This window comes from Xenopus tropicalis, chromosome 10 (assembly GCF_000004195.4).
Source record: "Xenopus tropicalis strain Nigerian chromosome 10, UCB_Xtro_10.0, whole genome shotgun sequence".
NCBI classification, from domain to species: domain Eukaryota; kingdom Metazoa; phylum Chordata; class Amphibia; order Anura; family Pipidae; genus Xenopus; species Xenopus tropicalis.
Genome location: NC_030686.2, coordinates 23,449,943 through 23,474,584, shown reverse-complemented (window position 1 = coordinate 23,474,584; position 24,642 = coordinate 23,449,943). Strand labels below are relative to the sequence as shown.

General features: G+C 35.9%; 1 protein-coding gene across 1 annotated transcript in view; it reads left to right on the top strand.

Moving 5' to 3' along the window:
- The window catches only part of ca10 (carbonic anhydrase X), a 156,898-nt gene that overhangs the window by 51,147 nt on the left and 81,109 nt on the right, over positions 1-24,642 (top strand). Inside the window, exons 2-3 of the mRNA XM_031894778.1 lie at positions 14,701-14,775; positions 23,576-23,718. Of these exons, the coding sequence (XP_031750638.1) occupies positions 14,701-14,775; positions 23,576-23,718 (218 nt within the window). The remainder of the gene's footprint in view (positions 1-14,700; positions 14,776-23,575; positions 23,719-24,642) is intronic.

Genomic DNA, 24,642 nt, shown 5'->3' with positions numbered 1-24,642 from the left:
CATTCATTTCAACAGAACAAGGTGTATGATAGTCTGTGCCAGAAATGTCATTAACTATGTTCTATCTGTAGTGATCCCTCTATCAGAATATTCACTTTAACTTACTAAATTGTTATATATAGACTCCAGCAAGGGGTCACGGGTGCACTATTATTAAAAGTAATAGTGATTTAAATTTGACTTGAATTTGAAGCTGCACTTGCATCAGCTACACCAAAGGCAAATCTCCTCATATCTGGTTATAGTTAAAAACTGTGTCTTAAGAAGGAGGTTGCAAGGGTCCTGTAGCGCTAGCCCTTGATAGCTCAGATTAAACATTCCTACGGGAGGGGGGAGTGAGTTTTATACATTTTTATGGGAGGGGGGTGCAGGAGAGAGGAGAGAGTTGCGTAGACTCTGGCTCCAGGAATGAAGGATTTTTCTGAGAGAGGAAGTTCAATACCCCAAGAACATGTTTACAAAAAAGGAGACAAGAAATCCTGTGTTTCTTTTGATAGAGAAGTCAGTGCAGCTTTTCTATGAGTGCTTATGGCTGTATTTACATAGACCTTTCTGATAAAACTTTTTTTTTTTTTACCTTTCCTTCTCATTTAATCTTTGGATGTAAAAAAAATTTCATGTTTAGAAACCCTAAAATTATCATCTACCAAAACAGGAAGCATATTCATCTTCAGTAAGGGTTCAGTAAATCAGGGGCAGGTGGCAATAGAGCATAAGGAGAGAGTTTTGTAACCCTACCCTAAATTTCCTTCATTCTATCTTTGTATATACTTTTTAAATGTAGTTGTTTGGCTTCTGCTGTTTTGAAATTCAAATGCTCTTCTGCTACAACTCTTCATATGGCACCTGCAGGCTTGGGTATTTATCAACTGTTTCTGTTTAAGAACAGTAATTTGTTAATTAAGTGAAGTAGGACAGTCATTTATTATTCTGAAGAAAAAGCATGTATACGCAATCACTCACTGACTGAGCAATGAAACAAATTTGCTATAAAACGCCCAACACAGAGACATTGCAATTAAACAGTTGCAACGAACTCTTCCTAAGTTCACAACACATAAATCATAAACTTTTACAAAGCATTCCTAAGTTTCCCTTGTTTTACTTTTAGCTAATTAATTTGCCAAAACTAAACATGAGTAAGTTCCAAATTTCATTATTACAAAATGAATGCCCTCTGTCCCAGTGACTTGCAATTATTATATATTCTATAATCCATCATTTTTGGATGCAGGATATGTTTGTTTAACCTTATGCAGCTCTATCATTTCTCAATCAATTAGTGCGGTAGTGACATTTTCCAGGTCTAATCATGATCTCACACACTGAGAGCGGGATGTCACACCAGATCAAGTTACTACTTTTATTTGATCAAAGTATTGTACTTTCTTGGTCATGCTATTGGTAACAAAACCACAAGGAGTGAGATGGGACAAGCTGCAGTGGTGCCAGGCAGTCTGGGGCATGCACAGCAAAACTAAGAAAATCATTACAGTTCCTGGAATAATAAAACTGAGAGAGTTAGTGTTGACCTAGTGTGCCACATGCCATGGTTTTTAAGGCTTGGGTCATGGATTAATGCTGGTGTATAAAAATCATGGAGCACAGTTGAATTTCTGCCTGAAAATGCACACAAGCATTTTCTGGAGCAGTAGTGAGCATTTATTTTCTCATTTAGAATAAAGAAGTGCTTGTTGACTCCAAACACTAGCTTGTACAGTCATTTCTGAGTTCAGTGCAACTCATATATGAGCAGGAATAATAAAACAGGTTCAGGTATAGGACCCATTATCCAGAATGCTTGGGACCTGAGGTTTTCCGGATAAGTACAAGGTACTGTTTTATTATTACAGAGAAAAAGGATATCTTTCTAAAAATGTGAATTATTTGATTAAAATGGAGTCTATGGGAGATGGCCTTTCCATAATTCACAACTTTCTGGATAATGGGTCTCCAGATAAGGGGTCCGATACCTGTTAAGTCATTGAAAAGTCATTGAAATTATATAAGCATTACATTAATTACTTGTCAAACTGAAACTAAATAAATTAAACATCCTAACGGTGTCTTGGTTTCTTTAAGGGTTAAGACACACAGAGTTGTGTTTTATAGAAGCATGGGTACTGCCTTACAAAAGTATTCAGACTCTTGGCAATGTTGTCAAGAGTATAAAATATAAAGTAATCCAACAATCAAATAATAATGTCATAATATTATTAGCACTTTATTTTTTAATAAAACTCTAAATATCTAGGGATGAACAAATTTATTTGGCTGATACAGATATGCAGTGAAATTCATTTCACAATCTGCATTGGAAATTTGCCATGTGATTTGCTTTGCTGGAAAAAAATCTAATTTTTTGATTGTTAGAGTACTTCACAGTAGAGATGTAGCGAACTGTTCGCCGGCGAACTAATTCGCGCGAACATCGGGTGTTCGCAAGTCCGCAAATTCGCGAACAGGTTCGCAAACTTTTTTTTTGAGGTTCGCTACATCCCTACTTCACAGTACTTACAACCTGCAGTTTCTTTTTACACGTTAAAGGGATACTATACTGACCAATTATGAATTTAAAAACATAATACATTCTCTTACATATTTACATTTGTTGGACTGTAACTTCATAATTTTTCTTCTCAGCAAACATTTTGCTCCAATTTGCAAAAACACTAAACCTGCACCACCAGTTACATTAATCATTTCAAATAAACATGTTATTAGACAGCAGCTTTCCCCAACCCAAATTCAAATAGCGTCTTAAATGATTCACCCTTAGGTTAGCTTTAACCCTATTATTACTCACCAGCCATTTGGTGGGGTCCACCTTCTCTGTGTACTGCCAAATAAAGTGAGTATCCTAGGTGATGCGTTAAGCTGCAAGGGCTCATATGTATACTAAACATGTTGTAGATCTTAAGATGCCAATAGCCTTGGATATTATGCTTGTTCAAAATTACATTTAAGCCACTCTTAAAAAAGAATAAATAGAATGTGCCATATCAAAATTGCCTGGCAGATCATTCCACAACCTCACTATACTCACTATGAAGAACCATCTTTCAGACTTACCAGTTTAGTAGCACGTCTCTGTACTGTCTCCAACTCAGTAACATCCTTTTTAAGGACAGGGGCACAAACCTGCACTGCATACTCAAGGATTAGCTTTACCAGGGATCTATACAGAGGGATAATTATTAGTGATGAGCGAATCTGTCCCGTGAAACGCATTTGTCGTGAGACTTTTTTGTCACCTGCGTCTTTTTTTTTTGTCACGTGTCTTTTTTTGTCGTGGCAACGCCCATTTTGCCGCCACAGTGCCCAATTTGACGCGACTGCGACTTTTTTCCTCACTACATCTCTTCTCTTGGGTCTCCGTACGTTCCTGGCCGACTCCTTCGTTCCTCGCAAAGCAATCGTTTGGTTGCGCCCCCACTACTACTGCTGTTTCCGCCTTAAACCTTTCTGCCTTGCTGCCCCTTACATTTGGAATGCCCTCCCTGATTTCCTCCGGAGAGAATCCTCCCTCAGTGTTTTTAAAACTAAACTTAAAAACTACCTTTTAGAGCACTCACTCAGCACCTGATCTGGAAACTAGCACTTATATTGTAGTTTCACCCACTGTGACCTACAGCACTTATATTTGCCTACTTGTGTCTGTAAGTTACCCTCCCATATAGATTGTAAGCTCTACGGGGCAGGGACCTCTTGTGTTTTTGACACATCTTATAGAAACTGTTTCTTTCATTTATTTGTGTTTATTGTAATACTTTGTATCTATCTATTATCTTAAAAAACCCCTGTTTGTATTAATTTATTCTACTGTATAGCACTGCTTACTTAAGTAGAGCTTTATAAATAAAGATATACATACATACATACATACACATTTTTTGGTGGAGAATTGCTAGTTATACAAAGTTATGCACTTTTGCAGAAATAACAAAATTATGTTATTTCTACAAAAGTGCATAACTTTGTATCTATCTACATTTGATCCTCATATGCCAGTTTGCTGCCTAGTTCTTCATAACAAGAAGATATGTGGCCCTAGAGTAAAATGCCTTTAGGGTGCCATAAACTTCCGGGCTTGGGGATGATTCTTTACAAATAAATTAAAACTGTAAATCAATCAGGGTTTCTAATCTGCTTTGTCTGCTGTCATTCTTATTACTGTACATTTGTAGAAGGAACTGTTGATATGAGGAACTGTTGAAAATTCCTTCTATTACAAAGGCAATGGAGAATGTTATGGTCACTTTTAGCAAGAGCACAGGCTATGTGCAGGCTTTTCTTTTTTTAGCTACAACTTCCATTATATTATTAGTTGAAAAAAACTGAGTTGATTGAGTTGATAGATTTAACTACCTTGTGGTTTGACAGACTGCCCAGGACCCTCTATATACCTTGACCCTGCAGAAACTATTAAGCGCTTTGCTCAGTGTCTGGCCCCTGGTGAGGAGTGGTAAAACTAATTAGTCTAAATAATGCATCATTATGTTTTTAAGCATAGTTTACATGATCTTCTCAGCGGTAAATTTAGAGGTTCTGAGAGTACTCTTTAATGTAATTTGTTCATTAATGACTTTGGGGAGTGCATTATAAGCAATGTATCTGTGTTCGTTGATGAAGGCCAATTAATTTAGATGTGTCATTATCTTTGCAGGAGGATCTGGCCATACTGGCTATCTGGGTAATTAAGTGGCAGATGACATTTCAGGGGGCATTTACTATATTTTTTCGGGTCGAGCTTTTTGTAACAAAGTACCTGGATTTGTTGCAGAAAATAACAACATGATTTTTTTTGTGATTTATTATGCTCCAAAAAAAAAAAAACTAATGACAAGTAGGGATGAGCGAATCTGTCCCGCTTCGCTATAAAATTGTTGTGCGACTCTTTTGGCGCACATGTCTTTTTTTGTCGCCTGCGTCTTATGTTTGTCACCCGCGCCCATTTTTGATGCGACCGCAACATTTTTTGAGGCGCTGCGAATTTTTACAGAAGTTTCACAAAACTCGTTTGTACTCGTTGCGACAAATACGATTTTGACACACAGTACGAAAAAGCCACAAAAATTAACAAAAAAATCGGTGAAAATACGCACAGTACGAAAACTTAGAAAAGAAAGGTTTTTTGTATTCGGAGGCAATCGTACTTTGATAAATGTTGCCCTTAATGTTGATAAATGTAAAGTTATGCACCAGGAATTTAAACATATGGAAACTGCTTATACCCTTGTGGATAATAAATTTAGCAAGCAATGCCAGTCAACCACAGGAAGGGGTAGCAAGGTACTGTTCTGTATTAGAAAGGTGCCTGGCTTTTGAAAGCAACAGTGGAGTTAAGTTACTGACTGTTGCTGGGTATTTGGGGAGGTGATAAAAAGTTATTCTTGCCCTGAGCACAAACATGAGTACAAACCTGAGTAAACAGTTTATCCATGGTGTGTGTGTTTCTAGCAAGTTTTGCTACTGAGTAGGTATTTAACTTTGGCCTGTTATTTTAGACTTTGAATCTCGAAAAATTGAGTATTTTCTAGAATAGTTGAGAAATAGAATAGTCAATGACAGCCTGTCCTTGACAAGGGGACGTTGAATGAATTATTGTTTTCTATTTCACACACTTTCAAGAGGAAGTTAATCCCATCATTGTTTTCTATTTCAGCCAGTTTCAAGTAAAACTTAAACAAATTATTGTTTTCTAAGAATAAGCACCAGTGCTCCTAAAATGGCCACTGGAGCACTTCCTGTTTGGAAATGAACTGCTATTTAAATTTCAAATATTTATTTTCTTATTTTCGGACAATAAACTTTTTTTGTTCAGCCCTACCAACATTATCATGACATTTAATAAATGCAAGAATGATTGTGTTTTATTTGAAAATATATGAAGTGGAGTTTCAAGGCCAGAAAAAAATCTAGTTTTAGCTTATCTGCCCCTAAAAGTTGACAACACTTTTAACTACCCCTTTAAATCTTAGGTCATAAGCCATTTTGGTATAGGAAAGAGGACTACTGCAGTTAAAAGGCTCACCAGAATTGCAAGTGGTTTATTTTAAACAGTATCCAGGCACTAGGCATTAAGGGGTGGACCAAATTTGTGAGAAAATATAATTTAACTAAAAAGTAAAGCACATTATTTTTCAGACATTTTCCAAAACCTTTACCCTAGCTGTAACTAGGGATTATACTGTTAATCATGGTTAATTGTTATATAACCTTAAATTGAGCTCTGTGATTTCTAGATAATATAGTATATGAAGGCAGGGGGCTTTGTTTGTAGTTGCCATTTCGGTTTGCAGAAAAAATTTGAAACTTTTCTAAAGGATTTGTGAAATGGCAAAGATGCCTCTGCAAAGATGAATCGCAATAGCAAAATGCGAAAATTACCTGCGAATCCATGCCTGATTATTTCGCCCATCACTATTTAAGGATACCTACAGGCAACAAACGTCAGAAAATCTTTGTATATTGGGCATCAAACTGTTTAGAAGATGGATATAGCAGAATGGAAATAGAAAAATTGCTTTTCTTTAAAGTGGGTAAAACCATAAAGTGTTGGTGGGTGAGGTCTATTATAAAAGTAGGTGTGTTTTGGGCATGCTGTGCATAGCACGGTGCACAAAGCACCTCCTTCACGTTTTACTCCTCAGTTCAAGTTCTGTGCAGGGGCATATTGACCAGCACTCAAAGAAAACTATTGATGGGCCAAGGCACAATAAATCCCTCCTGTTTATACAAAATGTGTACAGTAAACAAAAACAATTTTTTAAAAATAAAAAATAAAAAACAAGGAAATGGAATGGATGAAGAGACAGAAAATGAAAGCATGAGTTTGGCTTGTGAAGTTTTTAAGAGCCCCCCTAGTCAGTTACTTAATCAAAAATTGCCAACTGAAGGTCAGAATGTATTGTTGATCATTTATATATCATAGATTGCATTTCTTCCAGCATTTTCTTCTAGCTTTTATCTTTGTGTCTTTAAAGGGAATTTTTGTTCTGCTATTCACTTAAACTGTAATATCGCAAGAATCAAAATGTTATTTTCTATGTAAGCAGAGAATTTATCCATACAGTGCTACTCTTATTGTTTTATCAGTGTGCATTTCCTGACTTATTTGCTCTATCTGCCCCCTAAATCTTACTTTTCAATCCAATCTTGGAATCTGGCATTTTTGCATTTCCTATTTTGGTAAAGAATGTTCCCTATATGGTTTTCCCTTTTCCTTTTTTTTTAAAAAAACTTCAGTTAATTTCAAAGGCCTTTTTATCTTCTTTCTGAACGCAACATTTTACTTTACTCAGCCATCTTGGACTGAAAAGAATAAACGAGTGAAAGTATATTGGGTTTTTTTCCCTAAGCTAGTTGCATAAAGGCTATGTTTTGTTGTTCATGCACAGTTTAATGCCTTCCTGGTATATGTAAGTGCTTTGCCTTGCATTCTTCTTTTATTTAGCTTTTAAATTTATGCTAAGCTGTCAGTTAATTCATAGAAAGTTTCAGGTATTGATTTATAAATACAATATGGCTTCCTTGCTTCATATTACCCTTCCGACATTCACATTTTTCAACTCATCTCAAAGTAGTTTGCATTTCCCCATTTGTCAAAAAAAATTACATTTAAATTTGTGAGAACAATTTTTCTGCAGAATGAATTTTCTGCTGCACCTCCATAGATAATATTGCATATGGGATTTTAATTCAATCATATATCCAGGGATTACATTCATTTGAAGGCATATTTCTTCTTTGCATAAACCAGCTTAAAATTTAGATAATGACTTTTATGCGCTTTAAAGCCATTATATATTCCTCCACTAAACCCACTCTATTACTTCTCCTTGGTACCAATCTCTTGTATCTAATGCTGTCATTTTTAAATGGCTAACATCAGAGTCACAAAATATTATAGTTCATCTGGGTTCCACGTTTTAATGTAATGCAGCCACAATATGTCACTGATTCACACTAAAGAACTTATAACCCTTTGAAAAATAATGTGATATACAGATGCCCTAGCCTTGACAACTCTGTAGAATACAACAAGGATTCTTTGACATCAACCAAAGGCCCCAACAGCAATTGTAAATAGAGGAACCAAAAAAAGTTATATGATGAAAATGTGTATTTATGCACAGCAATATATGTACGCAAGACACTGTGCAAGGTAGAATAGTATTGCATAATTATATCAGCCTACAGATTAAGTTTTTAAAGTTGATTTGTGTTTTTAAAATTGATTCAGTACATACTGGGTGCATGGAAATGTCCCTCTGAATCACAACAGGAAATTGTTGTATGTGGAGTTCAGGCTCCACTCATGTGATATCATATGCATGAAGTATCGAGAATTTCACATCACTGCTTAAATGAAATAGACCCCATTTGGGTTTGTGTAGGACACAAAATGCAAAAATATTATTTTATTGTACAAACCCATTTCCAAAATGTTTTTTTTACACACTGTGTAAAAAAAAGGAGAGAGCAAGAGAGAATGGTATGATTTGCATTTAAACCCTATATTTATTTGAAAATTCGTAATAGTGCAAAGACAATGCAGACTTTGAAACTGAGAAATGTTATTGTTTGAGTTTGATGCAATCAACATGTTTCGAAGTTGAGACAAAGGCAACAAAAGCATGAAAAAGTTCTGTAATGCTAAAAAAAAAAAAAAAACTAATGAAAAATCACACTAACTAGCAACAGGTTAATACAGGTATAGGACCTATTATCTAGAATGTTTGGGGCCCTGGGTTTTCCAGGGGTCTTTCCATAGTTTTAATCACCATACCTACTAAAAAAAAATAATTTAAACAATAAATAAACCCAATAGGGTTGTTTTTCCTTCAATAAGGATTAATTATGTATTAGTTGGGATCAAGTACAAGGTACTGTTTTATTATTACAGAGAAAAAGGAAATAATTTTGTGAATTAAATGGAGTCTATGGGAAATGGCCTTCCAATACTTCTGAAGTTTCTGGATAATGGATTTCCAAAATATGGATCTCATACCTGTAATATGGTTGGATATAAAAAAAAACGTTCCTCTACAAAAAATTGCAAAGAGTTTCGGGATTCATCAGGTACCGCAAACAGCACTGCATTAAAAACAGGCATTCTATAGTAAAAATCACTGCATGGGCTCAGGAATACTTTCCAAAACCAGCAAACACATCCCACACTTCTCAGGACTTGCATTTCACATTTCAATCCATATTTAGTTCTTGATGAAAGTTCTAAATAGGGCACAATATATTTTTCCTGAGAAGTGTTGAAAGTTTTGCTAGAAATATACATTATTGAACTGTATTTATAGAATAGGCTTGCTATTTTAGAAAAATCCTTGCTGTATATAAATTACTATGCTGCTCTCTGTTGTGTTTTTATTCTATCACTTAGATTGTGCTCTGTGTATTGCCTCTGTTATACATGCTTTATTTCAGAAGCTGAGGAGCCCAAACGGAGTTACTGTTGTCAGACAAATATACTTATAACTAGTTTGTAATTCTAGCAGCTTAATAATAAAATTTTAAAAAATATATCCCAAAATGCTGCTTTTGGAGAAAGCTACTCTAGATTTTTTCTTGGCACAAAGCTAAATTACTTTTGGCCAGAGTGCCCTCCATATGCCTATATTACTCTTATCTGCAAGAGGATTGCTACCAGATGATCTGAGATCTGATCATGCTTGTGGTCTTGTATCACCAAACCTAAATGCAAATGTGAAAGAAGGGCAGCATATTTGAGTTAGTGTACATGGTCTAGAATGAAGACCTTTTGAGCGACTCTACTTAACAACAGACATGCTGCATCCTTCTCAAGATAAATAATTAGAATTAATTTAAATATTATGATGGTAGGTACTTTCCCTCTGAGCAACTAAATGCTTTTATTATACAATGTAGTATATTATCTTTCTATATATTCACTCAGGCCTTCCTGCCTTCTGGTTCTAATCATTTGCAGCTGCACCTATTTACTGTACATATAGGAACCCTGAAGATCCCACCACTTGACCATGCAGTATCTCCAGGGTTACCTTCACACCCAGCATCAATAGGCACATCAGACTTGCACCTAGAGAATTGGGCCTAGGTGTCTGATCTGCCACAAAATGCTCACACAGGTGCAGTAATTTTGCAGAATAAGAGGTAATTGCGGTAGGCACAGTGCACCACTTGCGACTGCAATGACACTGGATTTCTGGGGAAAAAACTCACCATTGTAGAGAAAAAACATAGCGACTGTGCCCAAAATTCTGATCACTGCAGTTGCCCACATACATGTGCCCTTTCATTCATATGTATAACACATAAAATAACAGAGGTTTGCAATCAAATGGCAAACCAGATCTTTGTTTTCAGTTTTTACTCAAAAGAGAAAACAGACACATATGAAATTTAGAACTCCGTTGCTACTCAAAGAGTATAGAATAGATCAAGAAATTCAACCTGTGAAACCCACACAGAAAGTTATATCTCTAATGTATTATATTGATCCCGCTAAGTGCACTAGTGAAGGATTATTTATGTTTCCTGCCATTTGCAAAGAAGTTTCTTGCTTTCTGCTGAGCCATCATATACAGTTTCATCTTCTTGTTCCAGTAGTTTCATCTTTATTGAACACTGAAATAGTGTACTTTCTGTGAAAAATTCATGCTGGTCCTCCATTCCCGCTAGAGAATAGCGAGAGACTACTGTGTAGTATGGACTTTAATAAGCTTTTAGGGCAGATTTATCAAAGTTAGAGTTCAGCATTTTATAAATATGCTTCTATAATTTCCATAGAATTGAATAGGAAGTGGGTGAATTTTTCTGTAGTGAGCTCTTATTTCACTTTGATGAATCTGCCCCTTAGCCTCTTTTCACAGAAGACAGCTAAGATTAGGCTCATGGCACACTGCTGTTTAACAGCCACATAAATAGGAAGTGGGTGTCAGTGGAAATAGAGGACCAAAAAGTAGGCCTTGGTAGTGCAGTCCAAAGGACTCATTAAGATAATAGGCCCTAGTTTCTCTCAATCAGTGATGAACGAATTATTTTGTCAGGCATGGATTCCCAAAACTTTCACAAAAATTCGCTGTGAAAAAATCGTTGTGCGTCAAAAAGGTGCAGTCGCGTCAAAAAGGGATGCAGTCATGTAAAAAAGGTGCGAGCACATCAAAAATAGGTGCAGGCGACAAAAAAGATGCTGTGACAAAAAAGACGTGGGCGGCAAAAAAATTGCTCTCTATATAAAATGCTATAGGCTAGGAAAGGCTACAAAAATAATGCATTCACCTATATGAAAATTCCCCTTGCTTAGAAAGGTCAGTAATACAATGCAATGAGTATGTATTCTGCCCCCCCCCCCCCAATTGATTTTAATCCAAAGCACAGCCATTCCCCCTAGTATAAGTGTTCTGTAGTGATGAGCAAATTTATTCGGCAGTCATAGATTCGCAGCAAAATTCTGTATTGGTGAATTGTTGTTTTGCAAAACTTCTGCAAATTTCACCGCAAAAAAATTGTGGTTGTGTCAAAAAAGTGCGGTCACATAATAAAGGTGAGGTTGCATCAAAAAGGCACGGTAGCATCAAAAAAGGTTGAGCACTGACCAGATGTGCATACATCAAGTGCAAGACTTGATGCACTTATCAAGTGCAAGTGCAACTCTTATATTGATCAAGCCAGCAGAAAAAATGAATTGTCAATTTACTTTTTTGCACTGTTGCAATTTACTTTCTTTTTTATTGCTTATGTATATGTGCTTCTAAGAATGCTAAAAGCACACTTTTAGCTGAACTGTAATTCAGCAACCCAAGGGTTAACTAAATACAGGAAGTGCATAGACAGTGATGTAATTTCTGTCACATGACTCACATAATTAATAAATGCTGTAAAATATTGATGACTCAGTGACTTACTGTATATCTTTGTATTTTACACTAGGGAATACATTATTCACTCTATAACAATACCTCAATGCACTTCAACTAGTAGCAATATATCAGTGTATAGTCAGCATATAACTTCATGGATGCTGAAACTATGTAGATGATTAATTTAAACAAAACTTAATTTATGCTCCTATCTTGGTGCCCAAAACAAACTGTAGAATAATATTTATAGAACTGGAGTGTCATATCGAAACACTTACCTTAAAACGTGCCTTCTCTATCTTTTCTTCATCTCACTCTACTCTCTATCTTTTTTACTCTTCCCTCGTTCCCTTTCATTTTTCTCTTTTTGCTCATCACTTCAGTTGATTATTAAACATGTTTTTTAATTCTTTTTTTCCCTTTCTTATAAAAGAAAAAAAAGTGATACATTTATATATTTGTATAAGGAACGTTTGAGGATGACAGATTCCTTTTGATTTATATATATGTACCAAGATAAATTCTGTAATTTATCAATGTCATCAATAAAAGCTTTCTTTGAATAAAAAAAAAAAATCATTTATAGAATGTATAGTGCAGCCACACTTTACATTGCATTTGAACAGGCAAAGTAGTTGTAGAGGCAGAGAGCTACAGGTGTACCGTGCATTCCATTAAGCTTGGAGAACACTCAAACGGGTCACATTGACAGCTTTATTGTGCTTTCCGTTTGGATTAGGTAGTTGTAGAGTTGAGGTCAGCATGGCAAACAACAGCTCTACATAAATTTTCTACATCTACATTAACAGTGGAAACCTTTATGTATTTGTCACAGAGGGTGAAATGTTAAAAACAGACATTGTGACCTTCCATTATTCTGTAAGTGAGTTAGTGAAATTAAGAAATGGATAATTTGCAAATATAGTATTGGCATAGGATAGGAAGGATTATCCATGCAAGCAGCTTAAACAGCAGTTTTTCATCAGAGTAAGAAGCTCTGATTGAATTCCCGACTGTTTAACATGTACTGAAATCAAGATAAAAGACACTATAAATAACAGATTAAAGGGAATTTATCAGGGATTTGGAAACGGAACGGTGGCCTTTATATCATCATCATTAATCTATATAGCTCCAATATATATATATATATATACTGTATATATATATACAGTATATTGTGTGAGTTTGTGTCATGCTAAACTACATGAAATAAATACATGCTTTTATATGCATTTTAACTTCTTCTGGGAGCTACAACAGGAGCAGTGACCAGCTCCCATGGTGAAAAGATGAAATCTGATTACTAAAAACCTAATTCCAAATGCAGAGAAAACCATCCCAACCTTGACAGTCTAACCTCATAGTTTAAATCTTCCATCCCCAGCTCATTAATATCCTTCTTAATGAATGGTGACCAAAACTGCACTGCATACTCAAGGTGAGGCCTTACCAGGGACCTATATAGAGGGAAAATTATGTTTTCATCCCTTGAGTTAATGCCTTTTTTATGCAAGACAGTACTTTATTTGCTTTAGTAGCCACGGAATGGCACTTCCTGGAATTAGACAAGTTGTTATCTATAAAAATCCCCAGATCCTTTTCAACACACTACCAGCATTTATATTATTCCTACCAAAGTGCATAACTTTGTATTTTTAAACACATCCACTGCCATCCCAGAATTGATGTTTCTGCTCACCCCCTCAAAAGGCTATTTAACTCATAGTATTGTGATTTGCAATGTATCCAGATATCCTATCCCTTATTACCTCTTCCAGACTAACAGGCCTATAGTTTTCTGACTGAGAACCGGATCCCTTTTTTAATAACGGCACCACATGAGCAATTTGCCTCCTGGCATCATGCCAGACCTCAATGAATCCTGAAAAATTAAGTGAAGAGGTTTGGCACTTACAGAGCTAAACTCATTTAGTACTCTGGGATGGATACCATCCGGTCCCAGACCTTTGTTTACCTTTACATGTTCAAGTCTCTTTTGAATTTCCTCCTGGGTGTCATGTACATCCGTTGTTATATTACTTGAATTGGGTCTGTTAAAAAGGCAGCATTTGAGCTGTCCCGGATAATTTGAATGCTTTAAAAGTACATTTTAAAAGCAACCTCAACACTAACACTTTTATCAAACCATAAACGTTTTGCTTTGCAATGTCTTTCCTTGCTTACAAGGGGAATATATTGACATTTATACTTGTTAAGCAACATTTTAAAGATATTCTATGTAACTTTTGTGTTCAGCCCTGTGAAAAGCCTTTCCCAATTAATATATTGCAGAGATACCCTTATACTGGCAAAGTCTGCACATCTAAAATTTAATATTTAAGTTACTCCCATGTCTCTGCAACATAATCTCAAAGGAGACCATGTTATTATAACTATTCCCTAAATGCTCACCCACGCAAATGCTATAGATGAGTTGAGCATTAATTGTTATTACAAGGTCAAAAAGAGAATCATTCCTAGAAGGTCCTTGAACTACCTGAAATAAAAAGTTGTCATTTAGCATATATACAAACCTGCTAGTTTTTCCTGACATGGCTACCCTATTACACCAGTCAGTTTAAGAAAAATATATAGAGTGGTCCAAATTTATTAAATTTTAAATCAATTGCCTACTGTATTTTTTTGCATCTGAGAAGCCAAGATCTGGAATAAATATTTACAAAACACTCTCTTATATTAACAAATATATATATCATTTAATAAATAACCTTTTGTATTTGAAGTATTCGTTTTCATTGAATTGCTTTTTTAATATAAATGAATGCAAATATTTAGGAATTAACAATATCTATCTTTGTCTTTTTTTATATTTTAGCTCAACAGAATTCACCAAAAATCCATGAAGGTTGGTGGACATATAAGGAGGTTGTACAAGGCAGCTTCGTCCCAGGTAATATTCTATTTGATCTACAAAAGTACGTTTTTTTTGTAAATATGTGGCTGGGTATTTGTTGAATCAAGCATCAGAACAGGAGATAAAGTCCAAACATCCACTGTTGCTGAAACCCCAAAGAATTGGTAGGTGCCTACAACTACTGCAGGAGTTTAATGTAATATGCAGAAGAACAAATGCTTTAGCAAGTGAAAATGATTTATTGGCTAATAAAGTATGCACAAAAGTTAATGTTTCTGGGCCTTGTATAGCATTTTATTTTTTATGTGTACTTTATGAGCCAGTAAATCACATTTTCATTTGCACTGGAGTACTGCAGCACTCGTTCTTCAGATAACTGCTGAATTGGGAGGGTGTAATTATTGCAATAGGAGGCATTTAAACATGAAATTACTAAAATAAAAAGATAAAATCCTATGAACAGACAACCACATTGGCAATACTAAACACCACTGTAATATAATTGTTGGTTTGGTATATTACAGAAAATTAGACCCAAAAGACCATCTGATCATTAGGAAATTGCTTGTACATAACTGGGGATTTCAGTGTTCCCTTTCAGAAAAAGATAGTTTTTTTATTGTTTGTTAATATATTAATGGAAAAAACAAGAATATGACATTTGTCCTTTTCCCATATAAAGAAATATAATCTTGTGCTGCTGTTTTGGGGTAGGTTTTGATGGTGAATGTAGAGTATTAGCTAATAAGTAGGTTGGGATTAGCTGTATGTAAAAATCACAATAGAAAAAGTAAACCAATAAAAATTATGCAAACAAGAAATGGTAGCTAGTAAAACATCACAAAGATTCCTGGTCAGTAATCACTTCTGAAGTCAAAAACACTTGTGTCATGCATATGCTTTTACAGCTAGATTTTAATAAATAAATGAAATAGTAAAATGAGAAATAACTTGATATGTAGGGGCATTAAGCAGTACAAGCCACTAGGTCACTAATGCACAATACAAATTGCTGCTACACATCGATCTCTGTCCTGCACTTTAGCAGAGGTTGGATAAATGCCTTGTTCACAACAGATATCAGTCCTAAATAATAAGCTCTAGATCTCTGATATTATCATATAGCTAAAGATTTTAGATAATAATGTTTATGGCTCTGATCTGACATATTTTAACCCCTTAGGTGTAGAGCATATAATTCTCTAAAATTGAAATAGTTCCAGTTCTGTTCTGGGAAATACATTTGTAAAAGAATGTCATAATACATGCTATGTATTATGCATACATACTCATTTTAAAGACTTTTTAATAACTTTATTTTACTTGTTTACATTTTTTTGTATGTTGCTGTTATATTTCTCCAACAGGTTCATGTATTTAGCTCCTTCCATTTCTGTCACATTTAAAAGCAGTTTTCAAAATTCTACACAGCTTGCCAAAGAGAACAGCATGACACTTTTCAAAAGCATCAAAACTTGATTTGCCCTTTTGGCTTGCAAACATTATAAATGTGTGCATATGGGCTAACAGATGGAGCTCCCAAGACTTTGAGATTCCACTTGTGAAAGCCTAACGTGAAGCAGTTTATAAATCCCACCCTGGACAAAACAAATTGAAAGAGAACACTGTTTATTACTACCAATGCTGCATGCATACATTTTATATCAGAAATAGACATAAAATAATTTAAAGTCCAAGTAAATATCAAAATATTTCTCATTGATAATGAGAAATATGAAGATAATGATGATGATGATAACTTTAAATCATTAAAGGCATTTGTCTGCCATTATTGTGACATTTTGGAAGTTTTTCAATATCCACTAAAAAAGTATTTTTATTTTTTTTTAACAGTTACGCTTTTTCTTTCTTTAATATAACAAGGATAGGGATACAGAAAGAAAGTGGGGGTGCAGCAGTAATCCACTATGACCATAGTATGACAGCAATGGTTTTTAATGCATCAGTGGATCATATCATGCCATCTGGGTAATTAATGAGTGGGGCTCATTCATCAACACAAATATGCACTTTGGCAGTAACCCATAGCAACCAATTAATGGTTACATTTTTGCCAGCCAGCTGCAGGTTGAACATTGAAGTCAAACATTTGAGGTACACCCAGGTGTACAGTGGTGTGAAAAACTATTTGCCCCCTTCCTGATTTCTTATTCTTTTGCATGTTTGTCACACAAAATGTTTCTGATCATCAAACACATTTAACTATTAGTCAAAGGTAACACACGTAAACACAAAATGCAGTTTTTAAATGAGGGTTTTTATTATTTAGGGAGAAAAAAATCCAAACCTACATGGCCCTGTGTGAAAAAGTAATTGCCCCCTGAACCTAATAACTGGTTGGGCCACCCTTAGCAGCAATAACTGCAATCAAGTGTTTGCGATAACTTGTAACGAGTCTTTTACAGCGCTCTGGAGGAATTTTGGCCCACTCATCTTTGCAGAATTGTTGTAATTCAGCTTTCTTTGAGGGTTTTCTAGCATGAACCGCCTTTTTAAGGTCATGCCACAACATCTCAATAGGATTCAGGTCAGGACTTTAACTAGGCCACTCCAAAGTCTTCATTTTGTTTTTCTTCAGCCATTCAGAGGTGGATTTGCTGGTGTGTTTTGGGTCATTGTCCTGCTGCAGCACCCAAGATCGCTTCAGCTTGAGTTGACGAACAGATGGCCGGACATTCTCCTTCAGGATTTTTTGGTAGACAGTAGAATTCATGGTTCCATCTATCACAGCAAGCCTTCCAGGTCCTGAAGCAACAAAACAACCCCAGACCATCACACTACCACCACCATATTTTACTGTTGGTATGATGTTCTTTTTCTGAAATGCTGTGTTACTTTTACGCCAGATGTAACGGGACACGCACCTTCCAAAAAGTTCAACTTTTGTCTCGTCGGTCCACAAGGTATTTTCCCAAAAGTCTTGGCAATCATTGAGATGTTTTTTAGCAAAATTGAGACGAGCCTTAATGTTCTTTTTGCTTAAAAGTGGTTTGCGCCTTGGAAATCTGCCATGCAGGCCGTTTTTGCCCAGTCTCTTTCTTATGGTGGAGTCGTGAACACTGACCTTAACTGAGGCAAGTGAGGCCTGCAGTTCTTTAGATGTTGTCCTGGGGTCTTTTGTGGCCTCTCAGATGAGTTGTCTCTGCGCTCTTGGGGTAATTTTGGTCGGCCGGCCACTCCTGGGAAGGTTCACCACTGTTCCATGTTTTTGCCATTTGTGGATAATGGCTCTCACTGTGGTTCGCTGGAGTCCCAAAGCTTTAGAAATGGCTTTATAACCTTTACCAGACTGATAGATCTCAATCACTTTTGTTCTCAGTTGTTCCTCAATTTCTTTGGATCTTGGCATGATGTCTAGCTTTTGAGGTGCTTTTGGTCTACTTCTCTGTGTCAGGTAGCTCCTATTAAAGTGATTTCTTGATTGAAACAGGTGTGGCAGTAATCAGGCCTGGGGGTGACTACAGAAGTCAGGTGTGATAAACCACAGTTAAGTTATTTTTTTAACAAGGGGGGCAATCACTTTTTCACACAGGGCCATGTAGATTTGGAGTTTTTTTTCTCCCTTAATAACGTAAACCTTCATTTAAAAACTGCATTTTGTGTTCAATTATGTTATCTTTGACTAATAGTTAACGGTTTTTGATGAGCAGAAACATTTAAGTGTGACAAACATGCAAAAGAATAAGAAATCAGGAAGGGGGCAAATAGTTTTTCACACCACTGTAAATGTAACACACTAGTTAGGCAAGAACCTGGTAATAAGACTGCTGGCACATTTTTTACTGTTTCATAAAGCAGGGAACCAATTAGTCCCAGTCTTTATCGATGTCCTTTTGGGGCCCCCCATTATTACTTGCCCCAAACCAGCAGCCTTTGCTGTTGAGTCTCTTCCTCTTCACTTACACATTAGGGGGGGCTCTAGCAAGCCTACACAATTCAGTTTCTGGACTATGAAAAGCTCACCCCATAAGGCTTCAGCTCCCTCATTTTCCATCACTTCCTTCTTTATATTGACTTTATAGCTTTATATTGCCTCTGTCCATCTGAAACAAAGTATAACTTCCTATATGCCCAGTAATATGACTCAGTCAGCCATGTTTTAACAACACCAATTACATCATATTTCCTCTCCAGTGCCAGCACCTTCAGTTCTCCCATTTTACCAGTTGGACTCCTTGCATTTGTAAACATTCATTCAATACTGGTACAAACATGAGTATTTTGCATACACAACTTCTTGTCCTCCTTGTCATTATCAGTACCCCCAGTACCCTGTCATTATCAGTACAAGTCTCCTCCCCAATTATTCCTTACTATGCCCACTACCCCATCTAACCTGTGTTACACAGAATTACTCGCTGCACATTCCCCCTCGTGCCTAGTTTATAATCTCCTCAAAAGCCATCCTCTCCCCCAAAGCAGCTGCACCATTGAGGTGCAGCCCACCCCTGGCAAAGAGCCTGTAGCTGATTGAAAAATCAGCCCAGTTCTCCAGAAACCCAAATCCCTCCTCCCTACACCAATCTGTCAGCCATGCATTTATTTCCCTAAGCTCCCAGTTTTGTAAAATCATTCTTGAGGTTATTCCCCACTCATCTAACTTTGTCATTGGTATCTATGTGTATGATGACTGCTAGGTCTTCCCCCCAGCTCCTCCCAATATTCTGTCCACTCATTCCACCATATGCTGAACCCTAGCACCAGGCAAGCAGAAGACAGTCCGGCACATAAGGTTCTTACAACAGATTGCCCTATCCACCTTTCTAATAACTGAATCCCCTATAACTATAACCTGCCTTTCCTTCCTAGCATTCCCCCCTTGCCTTGCTCACGCACTGAGGCTTGTCACTAGTGATGAGCAAATCTGTCCCATTTCTCTTGGGCGAAAAATTAGAGAAAAAAAATTAACGAAAAGCCGAAAAATTAGCAGAACAAAATGACAAGCGTCAAAAAAATGTATTAGTTAGTGTTTAGCATCTGTGTGGATCTGTGGTTTTCCCAGTTTATGTGGTTTATATTTTATTAATTGAAAAATATTTAGACATGGCTACAGAAGAAACAAGCCCATAAATGTATGTTCTAAATAACATTCATATATTAATTTATGTTACACAGAAAGAAAAAGAAAAATATCACATTTTAGGTAAAAGCACATTTTTTAAGGAAAATTAATTATAAAAAAAATTATGTACACTTAGGATTTGGTTTAATTATTTATTAAGCATACAGTGATCTTACTATTCTCTGTACCCATGCTAAAGAAACAAATCAGGAACTGTCTGCATATTTATTTACACAAAAGACTTTATTTTCAAAGGCTCACCTCATGAAAATTAAAAATTAACCTTCCCACTTTGACTTCTTTGATCACTTAATTCACTTCCATTCCCACAATTCATGTTCCCAGAGGCAACAACAGATGTTCCTTTTTAAAAACCCTCACATAAATGAAGTATGCTATTTCATGTAGTGTCAAATATGGGTAGCAAAAGACTTATCAGAAGTTTATTATGTGTGTAAATTCAGCAATAAGAATTCTCATTATAATGACAAATTCCCATTTTAGCTAGAGGCAAATGAAGCTTTTACCTCTGTGGGACAACTCACATACACCAAACAGTGCTGCAGTAAATAGTACCTTTAGATGACATGGATGTCTTCGGTATCTCTGACAAAATTAAAACAATTAAGGGCTTCAGTCATGCAAAAGATTATTTTGACAATATTAAAGAAAAATAATTAAGGCATTATACAGTGTATTAAAAAGCTTAAATGTCACTTTGTCTCTTAAATTTTGGTCTAAATGAAACCTGCCTAAATGCTACCTGATACAAACGAAGACGAGAAGATTGAAACCCCTTGCCCTTGTGTCTGCTGGATCTACTGGTGAATAGCATCAGAGAATGTATATTTTATTCCCCTTAAATATGTATACATAGTGGTCATATCACCCATTTAGCACCTCTTCTCCAATGTAAACAATTCGAACTTGGCCAGCCTTTCTGCATAATTGAGACTTCTACACACAACATTAACATTTAGCAGATAGCTCTCATTTATATTATTTCTACCAAAGTGCATAACTTTGCACTTGTCCACATTGACCCTCATTTTCCAGTTTGCTGCCCAGTTTTCCAATTTTGTCAAATCGCTCTGCAAAGTGGCAGCATCCTGCATGGATAGTTTTGCACAATTCAGCAAAAATAGAAACAATACTTTCTATGCCTACCTCCAGGTCATTAATAAACAAGTTAAAAAGGACCAAGGACTGACCCGACTAACAAAACTGGTTCAAATAGATAATGTTCCATTTACCACCATCCTCTGTAATCTATCCTTCAGCCAGTTCTCTATCCAATTACAAATATTATGTTCTAGGCCAATATTCCTCAATTTTATCATTAACCTTCTGTGAGTTTCTGTATCAAATGTTCAAGTAGATGACATCAACTGCCATTCCAGCATCGAGCTTCCTGCTCACCTCCTCATAAAAGGCGGCTAAATTAGTCTGGCAAGATCTGTTCCACATAAAACCATGCTGGCACAAACTTATAATATTGTGATCTGCAATGTATTCAAGTACCCTATTCCTTATTACCCCTCCCAAAAGCTTTCTGATTGACTGATTTCTGGCTCCTGACCTTCTTGATTTGACTCCTGACTATGATTGAGAGCTGCCTGCCCTGATCTTTTGCCTGGAAACGACCACAAACGACCACAAACCCTCTTAACCCCCAGCAAACTTGATTATTTCCTACCTAGTCTGTACACCAACTTTCTTTTTGGTCCCGACTCCAACGTGTAAGCTGCTAGGCCCTGAAAGAATGACATAGATAATCGCTCTGCCCGGGTTGGCTTTTCTAACCCTATGTGTTTAGCGCATACGCGCTTTCTCAAGGGATCACGAAAACCCATCTTATCTCCCTTTCCACGGATATGTATAATTCATAAAGAATAAATGAATGAGTGAGTGAATGAATGAATATGTATGTAAATTTAAGTATAATGCCAGTTGGACCTGGCACAAGTACAATGCATATTTGGTGCAATAAATATACACCGTGCTTTCTACCAGGAGCCTGTGGACCTGCACTTATATTTTTTGGAGTGTTGGAGAAAACCAGATTAATTCAAAGAAACCCCATCAAGAAAATTTGGGAAAAACAGACTTGTAGTGCGTAGGTTGGAAAAAAGTGTGTATTTCTGTAATTTGAGCTATTTGCTATTCTCCCCAATTGCCTGTGGTTTAAATAGCCTTTAATTTATATTGCAAGTATTTTAGATGTTATGTGCTCCTTCCCTGCAGTTATCATTTACTGTTATGTTTTCTACTAATTAGCATCTTATTTTGTCATTATTCAATTACTGAGTCTAGTCATTTTCTCCTCTCCAGGACTGATGACTTATAAATAAACAGATTAACATTCATAAAGTTCTAATTTAGGTTATTTGTGTAATTATATCGCAAACTGTATTTCAATGATCAAGACATTTCATCTAAAGAACTGTCTACAGAGATTCACATGAAAGAAATGTATTTTAAAAATGGGCGTGATACTGTACTTACTGAAAATAGTCATTTCATTTTGCCAAAATTTATTGGGACTAATACATGTAGGGATGGAGCAAAATTTATTGATGTGATTAGTACACCATTTTCCTTTTTATTAAATGGTGAGTTATGGTGGGCATCAACTGATACAGAAGTCTGCTCCTTTTATATAGATAGTTTAAAATGTAAACTTGTAAATTGGGAGTTCAAGCACCTATTTTTCTATTCTTCTATATAACTATATAAATACATGATATAAATAGATATATAAGAATATATTGTGCCAAATTATGATTGCAAATAGTTTATACTAATCCAAAAAGGAATTCTTTCTTTTACAGATGTTATGTCTTTTACTGACCTTTGCAATAGTAATGATGGTGTTAGGTAAACAAAACACTTCAAATAAATGTTCAGAATGAGCAGCCTAAAAATGCAAAAACAGGTGTCATTGTTTATACAAATTTAGCAAACAGAATGTACATTTTTTCAGTAATGTACAAACAATTTAAATTGTTTTCTGTAAAATACAGAACGGTTGTGTGGATCTGTATAATGAAATGTTTTCATGGTTCACTGCTCAGGATTTAGAAATTTAATTGGTTTTAGCAGGTGAAGACATTAGACTTGCGCTCTTTTGGACATGCTTCATTTAACTGGGAAAACAAACTTCAGAATTAGAGTATCTTAATGAAGCCAACCTGCTGTCATTATTCCTACATGTGTGCACCCCTAAGAAGTGTAGATCTTTTTTGACTTTCTTGTAGAAAATATTTGTGTTCTGATTGTGCATTATGTCTTTAAGTCATTGTCCAGATAATTGTAGCCTAAGGGCCCTTAACAGATGAGTATTTTCTCCTGTGTTTCCCTGCAATGGCTTTTTCAAAAAAGTTAAATTTCACTTGCCTTCCTACCAGTGGCATGGTGAGTGCAAAGCCATAGAAAAGAATAAACTTAACTCATATTTTGCTTTGCGGTGGAATGCATGAAAGAGCTCACCTACAGATCCCATTGACTTCTGTGACATCACAGCAGGTTTCAAGGCTTTTTATTTTTATAAATCTCAACACAAAAAAGCAATGTATGATCTATATAGTGGCAGGATAACCTGAATAAGCATTTCTATACTGCAGTTTTACAGATCAGTTTTTTTTAACTTTTGTATGTTGTGTTTTGTTCTAAATACAGAAAAATATTAACAGAACAGAAACTCTTCATGGCAAATGTTAACTACATAATTACATATATAATTTTTTTTTTCAGTGCCTTCCTTTTGGGGCTTGGTAAATTCAGCCTGGAACCTTTGTGCTGTAGGCAAAAGACAGTCCCCTGTCAACATAGAAACCAGCCATATGATTTTTGATCCATTCTTAACGCCATTACGTATTAACACTGGTGGGCGGAAGGTAAGATGTCACTTTGATTAAATATTTAGATTGTTCTAAAATACACAGATTTTTTTTTAAACAGTTTTTAACAGTAATATATGTTTCTATTTAAATTTAATGGGAGCTAATTCACTAAAACAGGATTCCACCTATAAAGAACCCTTAGTTCTACTTTTCTGTTCCAGTATGACAGATAGTTCAGCACAAGCATTAACTGAGGCATGCAGCAAAACAGGTATGGGATCCCTTATCCGGAAACCCGTTATCCAAAAGCTCCGAATTACGGAATGCCCGTCTCCCATAGACTCCATTTTAATCAAATAATTCAGAATTTTAAAACGATCTCCTTTTTCTCTGTAGTAATAAAACAGTAACTTGTAATTGATCCCAACTAAGATATAAATAATCCTTATTGGATGCAAAACAGTCCCATAGGGTTTTATTAATGTTTTATTGATTCTTTAGTAGACTTAAGGTATGGAGGTCCAAATTACGGAAAGACCCCTTATCTAGAATACCCTCTAGAATTAATAAAGTATAAGTGCATTTGTTTGTGTCCTATAGAGCCTTTTCTTCTGATTTAAACCAAAAATATTTGGTAATGCTTCACCCCAATATTAGTTGCCTCTGGCACCATCTTCTTGAAAAGTAATGGGAAGTTTTACAAAAAGTAACCACTAGTGTTAAACCTATCTGGAGCAATTGCTAAGTAAATATAGTAATCTTGCATGATATTGTGCCCTGGAACCAGAGGAGTAAAGGTGGCCATACACGCACCGATATTATCGTACGAAACCTCGTTTCGTACGATAATCGGTGCGTGTATGGTATGTCAGCGAGCCGACCGATGTCGCAGGAAGCTGCTGAAATCGGTCGGCTCGTCGATCGGCCAGGTTAGAAAATTTTGATCGGGCGCCATAGAAGGCGCCTGACCAAAATTCT